The 20,206-nt window shown below is 47.4% G+C and overlaps 1 protein-coding gene across 1 annotated transcript in view; it reads left to right on the forward strand.

Annotated features, from left to right (window-relative positions):
• The window catches only part of CTNNA1 (catenin alpha 1), a 117,702-nt gene that overhangs the window by 80,997 nt on the left and 16,499 nt on the right, over window positions 1-20,206 (forward strand). Inside the window, exons 10-11 of the mRNA XM_015615852.2 lie at window positions 4,981-5,073; window positions 15,426-15,582. Coding sequence (XP_015471338.1) covers window positions 4,981-5,073; window positions 15,426-15,582 — 250 coding nt within the window. The remainder of the gene's footprint in view (window positions 1-4,980; window positions 5,074-15,425; window positions 15,583-20,206) is intronic.

Consider the following 20,206-nt stretch of genomic DNA (forward strand, 5'->3'; position numbering starts at 1 on the left):
GAGCCTCCCCTGGCCCAGCCTGAGGCCATTCCCTCTCCTCCTGTCCCTGTTCCCTGGCAGCAGAGCCCGACCCCCCGGCTGTCCCCTCCTGCCAGGGACTTGTGCAGAGCCAGAAGGGCCCCCTGAGCCTCCTTTTCTCCAGGCTGAGCCCCTTCCCAGCTCCCTCAGCCCCTCCTGGGGCTCCAGCCCCTTCCCAGCTCCGTTCTCTGCCCTGGACACGCTCCAGCCCCTCCAGGGCTCTCTGGCCATGAGGGACCAGAACTGGACACAGCCCTAAGGGGTCCCAGCAGAGCCAGCACAGGGGACGGGCACTGTCCTGGCCCTGCTGCCACCCCAGGGCTGGCACAGCCCAGGGGCCATCGGCCTCTGCCCCCCTGGGCACCCTGGGCTCGTGTCCAGCCGCTGGCACCGGCAGCCCCAGGCCTCTCCTGCTGGACACTTCCAGCCACTCCTCCCCAGCCTGGAGCATCTGTGGGCAAGACCCACACCTGGCCTGGCTGAACCCCACACAACTGGCCTCAGCCCATGGATCCAGCCTGTGCAGATCCCCCTGCAGAGCCCTCCTGCCCCCAGCACATCCCCTCCTGCCCCCAGCACATCCCCTGCCCCCATCACATCCCCTCCTGTCCCCCATCACATCCCCTCCTGCCCCCATCACATCCCCTCCTGCCCCATGTGCTGCTGTCTGAGGTTACTGAGGGAGCCCTCAGCCCTCTCTTCCAGGTCACCAACAGGGACATCCAACAGGGCTGAGCCCAGGGAGCCCCAGTGGTGACTGGCCTGCATTTAGAGCCATTCACCTCCTGGACTGTGCCAGCACCAGAGCCACTCACCTCAGATCATCTTGCAGTGTGCTGATGCCATTGTTAAAAACCGGGGGATTTGTTTCACAGACGGATCCGTGCCCGTTCCGGACGAGCCCGTCCGGCTGTTCCGTGCCGGGAGCGGCCGGGGCTGCGCGCTGCATTTGGCACTGGGGGAAACTGAAGCTCATTCCTCTAAATCCCAGCAGCTGCTTGGGGTCTGCCCTGCCTTTTGGGGTCTGAGAAGTCGCCTCTGGGCCCTGGCTGTGCACTCTGAGCCTCGAGATCTGCTTTCCAATCAGTCTGTCAGCAGCCAAAGGTGGCTGGGCCACACCGGGCCGCGCTCTCAGGGCTGTCTTCATTCCCAGTGTATTTTTAACTTTTTTTCAAGAGATTGCTCGTTGTGCTGATTACATTATTTGCAGTGGTTTTGTCTCCTTTGATGCCTGTGCCAGTAGTGCTTATGTAAAGGGACTTGATGATATTGAATGGTAAGAATGAACAAATGCAGCGGGAATTCAATTGCTATTTTGCTCTCAAGCACAAGTGTTCTTCTTTCTAAATCAAGTCTGACCACTTACTATGTCAGTCAGCTGCTTTGTTGGAGACATGGAGAAACTATTTAATTCACATTTGATTTAAAGGAAATTTTTTGTTCCCTTGAGGTGCATTATTTAATTTAGAAGTTTGGAAATGTATGATTTCCAGGCGCTCTGTGGGCTTTGAAAGAGTTGATCTTCATCTCAGCTACAAAATCCAATGTATTATGGGTATGTGCCAAATAGCTGGCCAGCAGTACCCTGTCCTCTGAAGGGAGAGAGAGTTTGAAATTATTTGTCAGATCACCCAGGAATTCTTGCAGATGAGTCCTTTCAGGTACTTTTAAAATTAAATTTCTTGAACCTGCAGCCATCCACCTCAGCTGGTATGTGCAATTTCAGAATTCATGTTATAGAGCACCTGATAATTACTGACAGTTTAGAATACCTCACTGTTAGGTCATTTACAACTTGATTAATTAGTAGACACAGCTCCTCTTAAATTCCAGATTTTAAGAGGCTTGCGAGTGTTTTCCAGTAGTTTGACAGAGCCTTCCCATGGGTGCAGTAAGTGCTGCACTGCTGTGAATTTACAGCCCTGTCTGCAGCACTCTGAAGTCATCTCAGCCGCTGCCACGTCTCTGATGTTGAGCAGAGTTTGCTGGGAAGTTTGTGTGCTGATCTGGCAGAGGAGCCACCCCGGCAGAGCGAATTGCTGGCTGTTGGATGAGCGTGCTGAAATGTTGAGCTCTGGAGCCGCAGCGCTGGGATGGGATGTGGCAGCCAACAGTTGGATTGTCTTAAACTGCCAAAGACCCTCAGTCAGGGAAGCACACACGCTCCTTTCATGAGGGTTGGCAGTGCCAGTCGGGCGCTTTCTAAAGAAGAATTGCCATCAGTTGGGTATTCAGGAGAAAAATGACTGTTCAAAAATGACTGTGCAAAAAAGCAAATTTTCATTGTACCACGGTGGGGACACTCCATTATTAACTTCTTTGCCTCTCTGTGCTCAGACAGAGCAGGGTTTCTGTGCGCTTGATTCATCACACTTGGCTTGAGAGACAGCACAACATCTCCAGATATCGGAGAGGCTGATTTTGTAGTGCTTCAATGTCGCTTTTATTCTGCCCCTACTCAATAGAGCTTTGTGTTCTCTTCACTCCTAGAGGTTGTAATGCTGCTGTGGAGGCAGGAATGATGGGGAAATATGGACCATAAAAAATATTGGCAAACTGGTGTTTCTCAGAAATATGACCTGTGCTTAAACCAACAGCAAAATCTTTATTTGACTTTTAAATCATGGCATCTGATTGTCTTTTGATTCTTGTGAGCCTCTAAACAAAAGCGTGATGTACTTCTACATCATCCCAGCAGCTCGCTGGGAACCGGGGATTCAAAGCAGGGCAAATGCACAGGAAAATTCTGTGATGCTCAAACACAGCCCCTGTGGGAGAGGGTGCTCCAGGGCCAGCTGTTTGCTGGGGTGCCGTGCAGAGGGGTTGGGCTGGAGCTGTCACAGAGCCCTGGCTCAGCCTGGCCCTGCCTGCAGCGCTGTGCAGAGAGCTGGGGACATCCTGCACTTCACCCCTGCATGCAAATCCAAACGCGAGTGGAAGAGAAACTTCAGGAGAACACAAATCTTCCTGAGAGCTGGCATGGTTTCCTCTGTGTTGTTGATGCTGCACAGTCTTTCTCTCAACTTCAGTTTGTTTTCCTCCAAATATGTGCTGTCACATCTGTTTGCTTGCTTGTTCTGTGCTGGAAGCACCTCTCCTCTTGACACCCTTGCTTTCCATCCTCGATAACTTGGCTTGGAGCTGGAGGGAGGAAGAGGCCGTGTGCTTTGCAGTGGGAGCTTGATTTTGCTCCCCAAATTGATCATGGGATTGATGAAAAATGCTGTTCAAGTGTAATGGCACGTGCTTGATGGTTTGCAGGAGAGTAATGTATTCTGTGTGGGAACATCTGCCGTGAGGGAAGGGTTTGGGGAGGGGGAAAAGCACGTGGTAGAGCTGCAGATACTACTTCAAAGTGACTTACATGAAGGCAAGGAATAGTTTAATTAAAGGCAGAATGGAAATTCCCCAGCTTATAGAGGAAAGTATCTGGAGAAATCTGGTTCAGTGGTGTTACTGAGCATCTGCTGGCTCCTGGTGATGCTTTTATGGCACATTTACAGGGGGCTTTGCAGGTTGCTCAGCCTCTGGAAGGACAGTACTCTGTGTTCGTCTCAGTTCACTTGCTGCTATTTTTGCAGCTTTCTGTGTTCAAATGGCTCAGAATAACATGCTTGTCATTCACCTGTCAGCTGAGAAATGTAACTTATTTCAGACTTCCTTCCCCTGAGAGTAGCTCTGGGATGAGGAATATCTTCAATTACCAAAAAATTCTGTGCTGTCCCCATCCTCCGTGCTCTTAAAAGGCAGGTGTTTACAGAGGTCCCTGCTTCAGGCTGACCTAGTTAAGGGTGATGCTGTGCAGCAGGTCAAGGTTGTGGAGCAAACTTTTAGCATCACAAGAGATGCTGTTCAAATTTTGAAGCCTGTGGATGCATCTCGGAGATGTCCTGTACCGGTTGTATCCGATGAGCTGCAGCATAGAGGGAGGGCTGGAGGAACCTGCCAGGCTTTACCTGACACATCCTGGCACAGAGGAGCCCTCAGGGAGCACCAGCAAAACACCTCGAGCTCTCAGGGGTTGCTGCTCTCCCACCCTGGTGGCACTGGGCTGTGAAACTGGGACTGCAGCTGCTGCAGTGCTGCTCCTGCGTGTTCACTGGAGAGAGCTCTCCCTGATCAGGGCTAGCAGGGATGTCTGCCCTGTTTGACTGGCTGGGGGTGAGAGCTGGACCTGCCCCAGCACCCAGAACCCCCAGCCCGGGGCTGGTCCCGCAGCAGGGAGGGGGATTCTGCCCCTGTGCTCAGGTGAGACCCCACCTGCAGAGCTGCCCCAGCCCCGGGCCCAGCACAGGGAGCACCTGGAGCTGCTGGAGCCAGGCCAGAGGAGGCTCCAGGATGAGCAGAGGGATGGAGCAGCTCTGCTGGGAGGAAAGGCTGCCACAGCTGGCAATGTTCACCTGCAGAGGAGAAGCTTTGGGGTGAGCTCAGTGTGGCCTTGCAGGGCCTGCAGGAGCTGCAGGAAACATGGAGAGAGACAATTCCCAAGGGCTGGAGGGACAGGACCCAGGGAATGGCAGAGTTGGATGGGATATTGGGCAGGAATTGTTCCCTGGCAGGGTGGGCAGGCCCTGGCACAGGGTGCCCAGAGCAGCTGGGGCTGCCCCTGGATCCCTGGCAGTGCCCCAGGCCAGGTTGGACATTGGGGCTTGGAGCAGCCTGGGACAGTGGGAGGTGTCCCTGCCATGGCAGAGGGTGGCACTGGATGGGCTTTCAGGTTCCTTCCAACCCAAACCATTCTGTGATTCCACGATCCAAAGTGTTGTGATTTTATGTCTATAGAAGGAACAGGTGCCATTAGTGGTTTCAACACTGGTTAGAACAGAACTAATGTTGAATCCTTTTGTTCCATGATGGGTTACTGTAACTGGTCACTGTTGGGATTAGGCAAAAGTTTTCTACAGAAGGAAATAACCCCCAATTCTCACAGCTGTGTTTTGTTTTGTCTCCCCTCTGACACAGGTTGCCAACTTGGCCTGCTCCATCTCCAACAACGAGGAAGGTGTGAAGCTGGTTCGCATGTCAGCCAGCCAGCTGGAGGCCCTGTGTCCCCAGGTAAGGAAGGCACCACAGCAGGACACAAACCCCAACCAGCTGGGGCTGCTGAGGACGTGCTCTGGTCTCACAGTGGCTTCTTGTGACTTGCTGCAGAACTTGATTTTTCCCTTTAGTACATGTAGAGGATGAAATGCAGCACAGGCATCAAGACTTGGGAACTTGAAAATCCATGGCAAAGGATTTCACTGATGTGAAAGGGTTGTTTTTATGGCATAGCTCTAATTCCATTTGGCCAGGACATTCCATAACCTGCAGTTAGGAAATGTGGGAAGCTTCAGTGGTTTCCTATGCACATCTGTGCTGCAGGAAGGTGCCTTGTGAAGGTGCTAGCACTGCTCCTGGGCATGCTGTAAGATGAATTATAAAATACTATTTTTGCCTGAGTAGAATATAAATATGCCAAATAATCTTCCCGATGGAGTAGGATGAGAGGAAGTTGGCTGTGTGTGAACAGTTGAGCCTGGCTGAGACTACCTTTTAATTAATAACTTTTTAATGGAAACAAGGAAATTAAGTTTATATAAGCACTAGACTATCCTCTTCCTTTTTAACAGCCTGGTGTTTTAAATGCCAGCTACTAGATACCTGGATGAACCCCTGAGGACTGCAGGGTGCTGTTGATTTGTGTAATTTATGTTTTTTAAAGCAACAGGAAATTCAGATCTAAAATATCCAAATAAGCTGTTGCTGGTAAGGAGGAACTAACAGAAAATATATAATCAGGAAAGATATATAATCAGGAAAACTGGAAAAACGGCATTTTATGAAAATAAAGTGTATTGTCTCAGGATTACTTGGAATTTCTCCAGGTTTTCCCATCTGTATTGGTCTTTTTTAAAACCAGGTGAAAGGAAGAGAGATGTTCACCTGTACCCACCCCAGCAGGAGGGGATTTGGAAGGAATAGGTGAAGGCAGTATGAGGAGCAGGACTGTATGACCTGCAGGTGCTGTTAAACAGGTGAAGACATGCCCCTGAACATAAAGCATGAAATCCTAAAGGAGGCTCTGGGCATCCCAAGGATGGGATGTGCTCCCACTCCTGCGTTTGGCTGAGCAGTTCTCTGCCCCCACCCTGGAGTGAGGGCTGGGCAGGACTGCTGAAGCCAAAGGTCAAGTTCTGCACTTGGAACAAAGCATGTGGAAGAAAAAGCTTTTAGAAATCCATCTTCCCTGATATGAGGGCTTGCTCTTTCCTGAAGGAGCTAACTAGGCTGATGTAAGTTTTTTTTAGTTATCTCCCAGAATATGGGTGTCTAACGCAGGGTGTTCCAAACAAATGCTGCTGCTTTTGAAAATAATCATCTGAAGAAAGTTAGGTTCTCTTTGAATCTAAATGTTTCTGGTGGTTGTCCAAGTCTGTGGGGGTGTTTTCTTCTCCCCATTGCTGAAATTGTGTGTATTTCAGACTCTTCTATCTTTGCTTTTCCAACAACTGCCTATTTAAAGAAATCTACTCCTGGATAAAATAAGCAGCATGATAGTCAGCATGAAATAATGACCCAGCTGTAGTCACCAGTGTAGCCACATCTCCTGAAGTGCAGCTGTTAACCTCTGACTTTGGGGATTATGGACAATATATTTAACACACATTGGAAGTTCTGAGTATCTATAAATGGACAAGGGCTTTAACTGATGGATTTTGGCTTTACAAAGGTCACATCTCTGAACTTCCAAGCCTACAGTTTAGATGTTCCACTGCACAGTCTTGCCTTAATTTCAGGGTCGTCACCAAGAGATTAGTAAATGACACTATAGATGTTCGTAGCAGTTGAAAGAGTGCTTTTATATTACATTACATGCTCTGGGCTTGATTCTTTAATGCTCTAAGAGTATTTAAACATGTTGTGAATGCTGAGAGATAATTAGGGGCACTTGTCTAAGCTATTTTACAAATGGCATCTGTGTTTTCTGGTAACAATAGCTCATCTTGTGCCAGTGCAAGCAGCACAGCTCTCCATCCTCCTCCTCCTCAGCTGCCTTCCTCAGCTTGTCCCCAAACCTCGGGTATTCTCCACAATCTCTAAAAGATTCTCAATATCAAAAACAGCAAATTGAGATTTTATTTTATTTTTTAGACAAACTACCTATTTGTTTTGTAGTTTATTTCTGATGAGATTCACAGCTGCTTCTTGAATCCTCCTGGGTGGCTGTGCTGCATAAATGTGTGAATTAGACATAAGATAGAGGTTAAACCCAACATGATATGCCCTGTATATTTTTGGAGGGTTTTTTTGCTCAGATGGTATTTTTCCAGGAAGATGCTGGATTCAGAATGAGTCAAGTCAATCAGTAATTACAATAGTCTCAGAAATTTCAAGATATCAGTAGCATGCAGAAATACAATGTATGAAATGTAATTCAAAGTATTGCTGTGCTTGAAAGATGAAACTGAAATTTAATGTACTTGAGTCCCAGGTAACCTCTTAAATAGTTTATCTGAGAAGAGGCCATTCTGGGAGTAGGGAATTCCTGGTTAAAGAATGATTTCTGCAGAAATCAATCTGTAGAGTTAATTATAAAAGCTGTAGCTCAAATAGAGCCGTAATTCGCTCCCTTGCCATCCGGAGCCATTGAACTGGCAGCAGGAGGAAGGAACATGCAACTCTTCAAGCTGGCTGGGGAAAACCTGGGAGTTTTGTTGGTACTGACAAGCAGTCAGTCCTTGCCAGTGTCTCCCTTGGGTTCAGACCTCCTCAGGTTTGAAATTTTCTTTGAGAAAAAGAAAATGCAGAAAATTTTTCATCCAAAGGTCTCTACAGAAACAAGCAGTCAATTTATTTAGCGTGGTTTTGTTACTGGAAATCAGCTCTTCCTCAGGAGTAACATCATCCTTCCTGTTTGTGGGTCCCCAGCCAATTAGCACAGAAATTAATGTGAAGTTGAAGACTTAATGGGATATTTAGAGCTCCCTTTTGAGGGTGCAGGATGAGCTGTGCCCAAGTAGCCAGCTGGGTGATTTTAGTCTGGGTTTACAGGGCAGAAATAAGGCAGCTTCGTTGGATCACTGTGTTTTCTTCCTCAAGCCCTGCATTACAAGCCTGCCTGAATTCTTTCTTTTGAGAATTGCTGGAATTCTGTGTGTGGAAGGAAACAGCTTTGTCCAGCACCTCACAGGAGTTCCCTCAGCCCTGCTTTGCTGAGTGCTGGGGAACAGGCTGGGCTGGAAGGGGTTAAGGTGAAGGAGCAAAGTTCTCCATCACTACAGTTAAATTAAAAAAAAAAAAAAAATGCTTAAACTGTCTTTCCTAATGGAAATGGAAAATTACTGCTGCAAAATGCTTGGAATAGCTGCCTGTGCCTGCCTTTGCCTCGCCGAGCGCGGGGGGAAGTTTTCTTTGCCTTAAACACAGAGCTTGCCAATGGTGAATTAGGGAAAGATTTTGTTTATCTCGACTCAGAAACCTGGATCCTTGCTCCCCACTCTGGTGTCTGCTCTCTGTTTCCAAGAAGGACTTGCTTTGGGAGCTGTTTTGTAAGAGCATTTAGCGTGAGAGACGGCTGGGAAGGGCTGGAGCCATCGGAGTGTTTGTGATCCCAGCAGCTGTGGGTGTCAGGCAGCAGCAGTGAGAATGCCCCAGCCCGGCTCTGCACAGGAGGAATTGCTGCAGCCTTTGGGTGTGAGTCTGCTGCCACCCGAGCTCCTTTTAGCAGCTATGCATTGACTTGGTTTCTGCAGCCTCTGTGAAGTTCAGACTCCCACCCAAACTGGCTGAGAGCTGTAGGAAATAACTGTGGGCTACAATTCCCATCAGCTTGGGTGTTTGCTCCTGCCAGCCAGGGCTGGAGCCCATTGCCCTGGAGGCGGCTGCAGGACAGACCTGCCCTGGGGCACACAGGACCTGTTCCCCATGAAAGGTGGGGCTGGGTGCCTTTCTCCACCACAGCCCAAAGAGCTCATCCTCCCAAGAAACTTTGGGAGGCCACCAGGCAGCACCTGGAAGCACAGGTCCCTCCCAACCCCCTCCATACCTGCTGGGTGTGCTTGGAACTGCTCGCCACGCACACGCGTCGCCCATCAAACTGGCTCCAGAGAATTCTTGGATTAAATTACATTTTTAATAAAAATAAATTGGCTCTTCTCATATTAACATCTTGTTTTAATAACTGCTTGTTCACATCCTTCTATTCCAATTTTGAGCTGCTTGAAAAGCCATTTGCTGCTTATAGATTTCTGATGAGGCAGATGGCTCATATGTGATCACACCTACTGACACAGAGACAAAATACCAAAGCAGAAGGAATCCCATGGAGAGTTCTAGAAACTTTTGTTTAAAAGTTGGAGTATCTTAGAGAAATAAAAAAAACACTGCAGATCACCCCTCAAATCAACCAAACCCAAATGTGACCAGCAGACTTCATTCTCCTTGGGTCCCCAGTCACCACCAATTTCCTGGTGGCTGTTGGAGAAAACCTCATTTTTCTTGCAGTAAAGACTCAACATCAAACAATTGTCCCTTTTTTTCATCTCTTTGAAAGACTGTCAGATTTTTTTGAATGTTCTAACGAGCAGATCTGTTTCCAGACTGTTTAATTACAGGTGCTTGAAACATTTTATTGGCATTGAGTAGAAATGCTTCTAACTAAAAACTTAACACTTGGGTTGCAGATTTGCATCGCCCAGGCTCGCTGGGAAGAGCTGCCAGCACAGGCCAAGGCTGACCAGAAAAGCAACAATTTTAGAAATTCAAACAGTTACTGGTGCATAAAAATAAGCAAAGAGTAGGAAAGGGATTCAGTTCTATAGAAAGAAGCTTGTTAGGGAGTAAGGGTTCTTTGTTTCAGGATCTGAGGAGCACAGTGGTGGAACAGCTTCTAGGAAAGACACAAAGTCCCTGAGACCCCAAAGTTTCAGCATTTGAAGCCAATAAAATGCAAAATGGAGCAAGATAAATGACACCAAAATTCTTGCAGCTTCTACGTGGACTGGCACTGTAAAATCAGCCCTCAGTTCCAAATGAAAATGCTTTCTTCATGGATGGGGAAGTTGATAGGATAATTATCTATACACAGTATGCAAATAGCAAATCCTGCTGTGACAGTACATGCTGGGCTGGGGAAGGGCTTTGTGTGAGGGGACTGGAGCAGCTTCCCTAGGGAGCCAGGCTGGGAGAGCTGGGAATGTTCAGCCTGGAGAAGGGAAAATTGTGTGGAGACCTCAGAGCCCTGCCAGTGCCTGAAGGGGCTGCAGGGAACCTGGAGAGGGACTCTGCATCAGGAACTGGACCCCCACTGCCAGAGGGCAGGGTTGGATGGGATATTGGGCAGGAATTGTTCCCTGGCAGGGTGGGCAGGCCCTGGCACAGGGTGCCCAGAGCAGCTGGGGCTGCCCCTGGATCCCTGGAAATGTCCAAGGCCAGGCCGGATGGGGCTTGGAGCAGCTTGGTCTAATTAAAGGTGTCCCTGCCATTGGAAAGGGATGAGCTTTAAGGTCCTTTCCAGCCCAGGCTGTTCTGTGGTTCCAAGTTAGTGAGTAGAAGTGTGGATCTTTTTACAAGATGAGTAAATATCTCTGCAGAGATCCCTGCAGTCACTCTGTGCGTAACTTGCAGGAAAGCAAAGTGCTCAAAGTGCCTTTTATACATGGGAACAAAGTATTGGAAATCAAAGGAAACTTTTCCTTCCTCTTTTGGTGCATCAGCCTCTGTTCATTGCTGGTCAGTGCCATTAGAGCTTCTGAGAGTGTAAAACAATCTGCTGTGTGTTTTGCTCGCAGGCATTTCAGCTCAGCAGAGCCTGCAGAGTGCTTTTTGCTGTACTGGAGTGCGTGGAGGGCTGGCACACACAGATGTGGGCATGCAAACCTGGCCTGGGATGGAACTGGAAGTGACTTCAGTGTCCTCCTCATAAACCATTTTTAACACTCGGAGCAAAGTGCAGTGAGGAGCAGGGAAGGGGCATGAGCAGGGTGAGCACTGGAGGCAACTCTGGCATCTTGTGTATGTAAAGTTAAATAATGAGAAGCTTCTTATGACCTGCCAGGAAGCAAGCCATGCTTTATTACAGGAAATTATGGGATTAAAGCCCAAAACTCACCTGGGCAAGGTCAGAGAGGCTTGGTGGGCTTCTTTTCACATACTCCAGAGTAAGACTGATTTCACATCCCCACTCGGGCACTTTGTGTGTGCCACTTGTTCCTCTGCCCCTGAGAGGAGAGCTGATAGATGGGGGCTTGTTTTGTTAGCTTTTTCTTTTTTACAAATGCAAACTATCCTGGATGTGTAGGCCACAGAGCTATTTCCTAACTCATTATCCACCTGCCACAAGAAATCTGGTGATTTGAGGTCTTTATATAAACCCCAAGCCCAAGTGAGTTATTTAGGAACTGCAGATGTTTTGGTTGCAAAACCATGGTGTGCAGTGAGGGGAGAGGACTGGGGGTTCACCTCAGAGCTTCTGAAACTGTAAGACTCCTCCTTGTTGGGGCACAGTGACATCCTAAAATCAATCCTACAGGAATCAAGGAAAAGCTAACCCAGCTGCAGGAAGAACATTCTCTTGGAAGGAGCAAGAGCTTCTTATCAAAATGACCAAGGCAAAAATCAAGAAGTGCTTGAAGCCACTGAAATGGGTGTGGGTCAGACGTGGGGTGTGCTGAGTGGATACAACAGGTTGGGATTGCAGTGCAAATAGCTGGGTCAGAGTTTTCCTCTCCCAAGTGATGTTTCTTCTTCTGGCCATGCCAGCCAAGTATTCAGAATTATTCTTTGTGAGAACACCACCACATGGAAGAGCTTTCCTGGCTTCTCTGACTTCCAACTGGGGTGTTATAAAGCTGAGGCTGGAAGCCATCCTAAATTTAGCTTAAAAGAATTAATTCTGGCTGACCCAGTGGCTGTGATTTACCCAGGTTTATCTGAGGTCCAGGTGTTTTCTGGCCAGAATAGCTGAGATTTTTGGGAAAGCCTCTCTCAAGCAGCTGCAGTGTTGTAACCAAGGCAGGAATTGCTGCAGGGAGCCTTGGACAGCCCTGCCCTGCAAAGGGGAGAGGACACAGCCACACTGGGACATCTCTGCTTAAAACAGGGACATAAAACCAGGGAAAAGCAGCAGGACTCAAGGCTCAGATTGAGACATCCATTCCAATCTTTGGAATGCTGAGCCTGCCCAGGAGTTGCCAGGCCCTGGCTGCTGCCATGGGAAGCTGGGAGGTGCAGGGGAGAGGCTCCAAGGAACGCGCTGGAAGCGCCATCCGGAGTGTGGAGCTGTCTGACTCGAACATTGCAATTGCTACATGAAACAAAGCACTGATAAAAATAGTGTGTTTTCTTGCCATGCTTCATTTCCTTCTGGATAGGCTCAAAATGTCCCTGTTTGATTCTTTTCTTTGTACAACTTCAGTGAGTCATTGTGATCACAGTGCTCTGGCAGCATCTTGAAAAGCTCTGAAATACAAAATATTTCCCTGAAATTGCCAAATGTTTCACATGGAAGTGGCTACATTTCAGCTAGTCCAGTCCTGATCTTCCTGGGGTTTAAACTCTGTCTGTCTCCATCCTGTGAGAGTTACTGATATTTTAAAGTAATTGCCCAATGCTTTATGTGTTTTGGAGAAGGAAAAGTGTATTGTGGTCCATCCATCCCTTCCCCCAAAAAAGTGTTTCCTCCTCCCCCTGAAAGTGTTTCTTTTTAGATAATAAAGGGATCATAGTCCTGCTACATACACAGACTATTTAAGATCCAGCATCCCTGTCATTTTCCCACATCTCTCTAAGCACCTGTTGGAAAATAAATCAGTCACTCTGTGCTGGATACCGGAGTGTATTCCCTGGAATAAATCACATGCAGGGTGTTGTCAGTGATCCCTGGGACATTTCCTCAGGCACAGGTGTGAAACACATCCAGGATGATTTGCCCACCTGAATGCTAAACTCTCCACAGAGTGAAGGCTTTTATCACCCCTGCTAAAGCTGCCTGTTGTGGCCACTTTGCACATGGAGATATGGAGTGTGTGCTATAAAAAGGGACTGCTGAGCTGTGTCTGCTGCCCTGAATTTCTCCCTGAGCACACTCACACCTCTGTGGCTCTCCTGAACTGTAGGTTTGTCTTTAGCTCCATGAAACCTTTGATATCCCCACCAGGTTTCCTCATCTCCAGCACTGCTGGCTGCTTCCCTGCTGCAGGAATGTCTGTCTGTAAGGGAAATCAACACTGGTTTTGCTTGATCACTTTTATAAAATACATTCAGCTTGGCCATGCATTTTTGCTGTAATGTATAAAAAAAATACATTTTTTCTGCTTGAACAAGCTGCCTGTTGGGAGGAGGGTGATGCAGCCTGTGCCTCCTGTGCTTGGATTTGGTGAGGACACAGAGTTTGAGGTTGTGGAGCAGTTGCAGAGCCCTGTATGTGTGACAGCTCTGCCATTACCTGTGACGAGGTGCTGAACGTGGACATCTGGGCTTGACATGCGCTGTTGGTGCAGATTAATTGTCCAGACAGCTGCTGTGTCCAGACAAACATCTCACAGGAATCCAGGCCATATGTTCCTGCAGCATTAGTGCCCTGTCTCAGTGCTTACAGGACATTTTATATCTGATATGGGCCAAGGCAGGTTGAGCAAAACAGAGAAAATGTCCTGACCCTCGGTATCGCCTCGCCACCATCTCTGGCTCTGTAGTGACAGTTTCTAGCAGGATGAAAGTGAGAGCAGATTTCTAGAGCATTGTTTGGTTTATCTCCCCTGTTTCCAGGACACTTGTTCAGATTCATCTTCATGAAACCTTGGATATCTAGATTTTGATTGATAGGTGGTTAATTCATTACATCCATCAGACTGGGGGAGAGGTGGCAGTGGCTGGACTGCAAATCAGGGCTCTCGAGCAGAGGACAGGTTTACCTCTCTAAAACCTCTGTTTCTGTTTGATTTTAAAATTCTAAACATCATTTTCTTGGGTGTTGCAAGGCTTTTTGGGGGCTTTCAGGACTTTCAGTTCCATGTGTGAGGGTGGCAGGACAGCAGGGACATTCCAGAGGGACATCCTGACTCCTGCAGGTGCCACACAGGTGTGACCCCAGGCTGGCTGGAGGAAGAAGAGCAGCAGAGGAGCCCTTGGTGGTGGTGGGGACAGGGATAGTGCTGTTCCTCCAGGGTCAGAGGTGTGTTCATCCCCACAGACCCCTGAGCAGATGCTGCTGAGGCTCAGGTGCCACTTCTTGTGTTTGTCACTCACCAAACCCACCAAGCTGGGCTGGATTTGTGACCCAGACATTCAGCCCCAGCTCCAGAGGCAGCGTGAGGAGCAGCCCAGCTCTTCTGTGGGTTTTCCTGTCACTGCAAACTCCTGACATCCCTCGGGGGAAGCAGCCTCCTCCTCCCCCTGCCTGATTCACTCAGTGCCATCACCATCATTTCCATGTTTAGTGAGTTATATATTTTTTTAAATGCTTTGTGACACTTGTAAATGAAGCAGGTAGAGAAAGTAGATTTTGGAAAAGCGGGAACATCTGGTGCTTGCATGTTTTGGTCATCAAGTTTGTGAAATTAATACAGTCCTAAAGTAGAGAAGAAAAATGACACCTTGAAGTTGTGAGTTAATTAGCTCTGCCTCTCAGGTGCTTGGGAACAGGGATTGTCACGCTCTGGCTGCCATGGCTCCTCACACCTGACACGTTTCCAGGTCATTCTGCTGCAGCAAGAGCAGGACCAGGATGTTGGGATTGGTTTCTCCCTGCATCCAAAGAGGCTTTTGTGGTCTTTTAAATACCATTTGTCCTGCTAATTTAAACTAGGATATGGTGCAAATTCTGGTCTTGGGGTTTGAAGAAAATTAGGAGAGGGTATTCAGAAGGAGCAGATCCTGTTCCCTGGCTAATCTGGTCTGTTCACAGCCACAGCAGAAATCTGAAGTCATTACAATAATTACTGGCAAGATCCAGAGTAGAGCTTCAAGGAAAAGTGATAAATCAAAATTTATCTGTAATATTGTATTTGCATATCGTTTCTGCTTCAGTCTGTATAAGATTAATCTTTTTTTGACCTTTTTACTGAGGTTTTGGCAAGTAGCAAATGCAGCCTTAAGTGTACTAAATGTCATCCTGTCTAAAACACTTAACAACACAGCCTTCACTGGGAAAGCAACACCTTGTTACCACAAGCTGCTAAAGACAGGTGAAACCAGCTCTTGAGAAAACTTACCAAGTGATTTTGCTTCTAATAACTATCCATAATAAACATGGAAGCAGGTATGAGTTGCATGTGAGAGCAACAAAATTAAACACTTCTGTGTTTAAACATCAAGTTCCTCAAAACTTACTAAACTTGCTTTGTCTGCTGCTGAGTTCATTGGATAAACACACAGGAGGTAAACATTTCTCTGGGATGTTTTAAAAATGCAGAGGTGTTTTACAGGTTATCAATGCTGCACTGGCTCTGGCTGCTAAGCCCCAAAGCAAGCTGGCTCAAGAAAACATGGATCTGTTCAAGGAGCAGTGGGAGAGGCAAGTGCGAGTGCTGACGGATGCCGTGGATGACATCACCTCCATCGATGACTTCCTGGCTGTGTCAGGTAACCAGAGCTTCAGAGAGAAATAATCACCCTCCTGAGAGCTTAGTCCTTTCCAAAGGGGTGGTTTGGGCACACATTCTGGGGTCTGGGGGGCTTTTGGAAGGGATGGTGGTGTCACACCTCACCTGGGATCACCTTGTGCCCAGCGAGGTGTGGAAGTGCAGCAGGAGATCTGGTCTCAAAAAGACACTTTATGTCCCAAGAGTTGGAATTGCTGGCTGAACTAAGGATGAATTACCATTTAGCTGCTGTAGACAAGCCTCACCAGTAACTCTGGGGGAAATGGAACATGTTTATGTCTGAAGTAGGAACTACAGGAAAAATGATCCCTCAGGTCACTTCAGACTCTGCCATGTAAACAAAACTGAATATCAAACCATGGTTGTACAAGTTAATTAAAATAAAACTGTTCATACCATGTCAGCTTTAGTAAAGTTTTAAGAGTTTTTAAAAGAGATTGGATCATTATAATAGATTAATAATTACATTTGGCAAAGTGCTTGCCAAGATAATCCGTTTTATCAGCATCTTGATAAAGACCCACTATCAGCTGCTGTGACCTAGAAATAATGGGGGCATTTTTATTTCCACATCCTTTAATTGTGCTCTAGTCAGAGGACATGGAGATGTGAGCACGTGAATTGTGTCTGCAATAATGTTCACAAATCACCAGTGCAAGCTGGGAATCTAATTTCCATGGTGCAGGCAGGTTTGGGCATCTCAAGTGACCTAAAACCTCCAGTTGTAAAGAGAGATTTCAAAGGAGGATGTGTGGAGTCAGAAGTTCCAGGTGAACATAGTTAGAAAATGTAGATGAAAAATTAAGGTCCTGAATTAAGAGGTCGTATTTGTTTTATGATTAAGAAAAGAAAAACCAAACAAAAGCCCAGGTGCTGTTCCTGTGAGGAGTCACCTGCATTGTCATACCCATTGTGTTGTGGATCCCTGGGCTCTCAGTGAAGTTCCTCTTTGCAATAATGAGCATGAACTCCTTGGGCAGTCCAGTGTCCGAGCTCGTTGTATCCCTGGGTGCTCACTGGGGCAGCAGCAGCTGGGATTGCACAGCTGGGAGGAAATCTCTGCACAGGGAATTGTGTGCTGAGGTCCAAGGCTCCTCTGGAAGCTTGCCCACGAGTGTACAAACATTAGAGAAGGACAAGCTGTGAGTGTGTACCAGCACAGCCCGTGTGGAGCTGCCAAAGGGCATCTCCCTGGTAGCTGTGCCCCCACAGGGCTCAGCCCCTGGCCTGAGGGCTCTGTTTCCCTGCAGGACACTGGGCAGTGGGAGCTCTGCTGGGGGGCTCTGCTCATCAGCTCGTGCTGGGCTGCTCCCAGGAGCTCCAAGCTGCTTTTTAAGACAAAAGTCGCCACAAGGAGGAAGTTGCATCACTCAATAAAATCACTTCCCTTCAAGTCCAGGTTTAGCACCACAAGACTGAAGTGAGTTGTGGGCAGGACAGCCCCATCTCCTGCAGGGATGCAGGTTAGAACAGAAGTGTGTTTTTTGGTTTAATAACCAAATCTATTGCATAGCTGTACTCCAGGGAGCTTGGCAGAGAAGGTTTTTTCCCTGGGCTAGTGGCAGGTTGACTCAGGAGAGTTCACCTCGAGTGAGTGCTCACCACCCAAAATGGAGCCAAGGAAATGCAATTTGAGACAACTCCAGACATTCAAGTGCATTCAGTAATTATTAATACATGTGTGCTATCAAAGAGATGGTAGAAAAGTATTAAAGCAATAAATACTCTTTTAAATATTATTTGTTTGAACTTTGATAAATGTTTTCCATATAAATGCCACAACTCCAATTCATCTGCTAAAAGTCTGAACTTCTCTTTGGATAAAGTTGTGGTGGGTATGATTTATATCAAGAGCTGTTTAGGTTATTAGGATGTTTGTATCAGTTACTAACTGGGATGTAAGCAGAATTTAAAGGAGTTCTTGTGAGTGCATGAGTTTGTGCATGTATAAATATGTATGTAAGCCATCCCACATCCCTACTGTGTGGTGTGCTGAAGCGAAGGCTTCACCATTCAGCTCATGCTACAGAACTGTATCAATTATCCACGAGGAAAGGCTCCAAGAGAGGGATGCTGGGTTTAGGTAACAGCAGAAGAGCAGAGAAGGAGGATCCTTCAGAGCACAGTGCTGCAGGTGAGCTTGCAGGTGACAACATTCTCACAGGTGCAGCAGCAGAAGGGCCCTGTTGGGTTAGGGCAGGGTCTGGGGGAGGCTCACTGTCAGCGTGGGAGATGGATGGCACAGCAGCCTTGTAGCCTAGAGATGTCTGTGTGCTTCCAGCCATGAGTGATGTGCAGCTCAGGGAGCTCCAGCATCAGAGGTGCTATCTCCTGAACAATCCTTGACAGATTTTTCTCATTTAAGCTGGTGTTAGTTGTTCTTTCGACCATTATAAACTGCTGGCACCTCCATCCTCCTGTGCAAAATTCACAGCTGAAGTGTGCTCTGTGTGAAGAACCTCCTTGTCTTGTGCTGTCGCCTGTTTGCTTCATTTGATGCCCCTGCTTGTACTAAAGATGGTGAAGAGGTTTTCCCCATTCCCCATTCTCTCTCCATGCTGTTTGCAAACTCACAGAGTTGTGCCATGCACTCTGTCACTCATCACTTCCCCGACTGCAGTCTTTTCCTGTTTCATTATTCCTCATTTCAAAGCTCTCCTGTACCTTCTGTAATTCTTATCCCTCTTATCAGTGCCTTCCTGAAGCACTCTGGGTGTGTTGGTGTGCCCACTATCTCTGTTCTTTAGAGCAGTTGCTGATAGCACTTGTGTAATTGTCAAATTCAGTGTTCTGAAATTGCCTGAATCTCCTTTGAAACCCTCTTAAAAAACCATTCCATTTGCTGCCTTCTGTTCCTGTGCTGCTGACAAAGGTTTATGCCACAGATTGCCCATCTCAGTGGAACTGTTTTCTCTGAAGAGCCTCCCAGTGAATATTGGCAGGATGAGCACTATTTACAAGAGTGTGAACTCCCCAGAGTTTGCTCCATGTGCTGCCTGACCTGGCTCCTGCAGTGCCCCTTGGCAGCACAGGTTCAGCATGGAAATGGTTCTGAGACCTTCCACAGGAGGTGCAGCACACGAGCACAGCTGCATTTATCAATCTGTGGCTTCATCCCCCGACTGTTGCTCTTGGATTTTGATCTCCTGTAGCTCTCAGACTCCCTCACAGGCTGCTGGGGTTGTTTGGAAAAGCATTGCTTAATCCCTTTAATGTGGAGGTGGGTGGAGGTGGAAGGTGTTTGGTGGGCGTGGATTGAGGATTGACAGTCGTGGGTGACTTTTTATTCTGTATCTTTTCGCACTTTAATATATTTCCTTGTTTGGTCTAAAAGTCATTTCTGTGGAAAAAAATACCTTTCCTTTTACCTTGTTGCCCAACCACACCATTTTCTCTGTAGCTATTTTGGTGGGACAAAATCCCTTTGCTGTTGCCTGTGTTCTGTTGCTGTGGGATGTTTCTTCTGCTCAGCAGGGGGACAGGGGGGTTTGGATGTGGGACAGGGGGGTTTGGATGTGGGACAGGGAGGTTTGGATGTGGAACAGGGGGGTTTGGATGTGGGACAGCCTTCTCCCATCCCCAGAAGTGCTGGTGGGGAACCCGTGCTCTGTGTGCCAGTAGGATGGGGAGCACTGGGTGTATTCACAAGAACTCAGCACAGGGTCAGATCTTACCTGTTATCATCCAGCTGGAGAATATCATCAGAGCAGATAGACCTGACAGTCCTGCACTTCCCTGGGCCCTTTGCAAGCTGCCCTGTGGGTTATCTCCCTCTAGAAGGGACTCTCTGGCCACTTCACATCTGCAAAAAGCATTAAATGAGCAGCAGACATTTAAATATTCACCTTCCTTTTGTCCATGCCTTTTATTAAAGTTCGGATAATCCAAAGAGGCTTTTAAATGGTCTGTGGCTTAATTTATTCATTTAGGAATTGAAGCAATAAACAGTCTGTGTTTTGGCCTGGCGCCGAAGCTTTTTCTTCGGGCTCTTGCAGCTCCCAGGGCTGTCTCTTCTTTAAATCCCCTCTGTGCTCACTGTGGCTCCTGTGCCTGCTCACTGACTTGTCAAATCACTAATGAACCTGCTCTTCCCTCTCCCAGGGCCACATTCTGCCCTCAGCTGAACCTGCTCAGGCTGAGTTGCTTCAGAGGGATTTCACAAGTGTAATTTTTGTCCAGGTTACTTACAGAAGTCTTGCAATATTGCACCTGGCTGTGTTAATTTTATGTAAATCAGGAGTAACTTCCCTCAGCAATCCTTTCAGGCAGTTCCTCCAAGTCCTCTCCCAGCCAACACTATGAGCTTCTTGCCTCTACAAACTCTTGCAAAATGGCTCTTTTACTACCTGCAGAGGGAATAAAAGCCACTTGCATGGCTTGGCAGTGTAGAATGATTAAGTCAATGGTAATTAACACTGGAAACTATTTTAAGTGACAGAGCAGAAATGTTTCCAAGTTGGTTTCTTACCAAGCAGCCCAAGTGCTGGTGTTGGATGATGATACTGAAACATTAGTCCTGCTACATTAAAGAGCTCTCTAACAGAGTTTGGAAGTCTCTAAAAACAGTTTGGGAGGTCTTTAGGGTAGGTTTTCCCAAATAAAGA

Source organism: Parus major, unplaced genomic scaffold (genome assembly GCF_001522545.3).
Source record: "Parus major isolate Abel unplaced genomic scaffold, Parus_major1.1 Scaffold288, whole genome shotgun sequence".
NCBI classification, from domain to species: Eukaryota; Metazoa; Chordata; class Aves; order Passeriformes; family Paridae; genus Parus; species Parus major.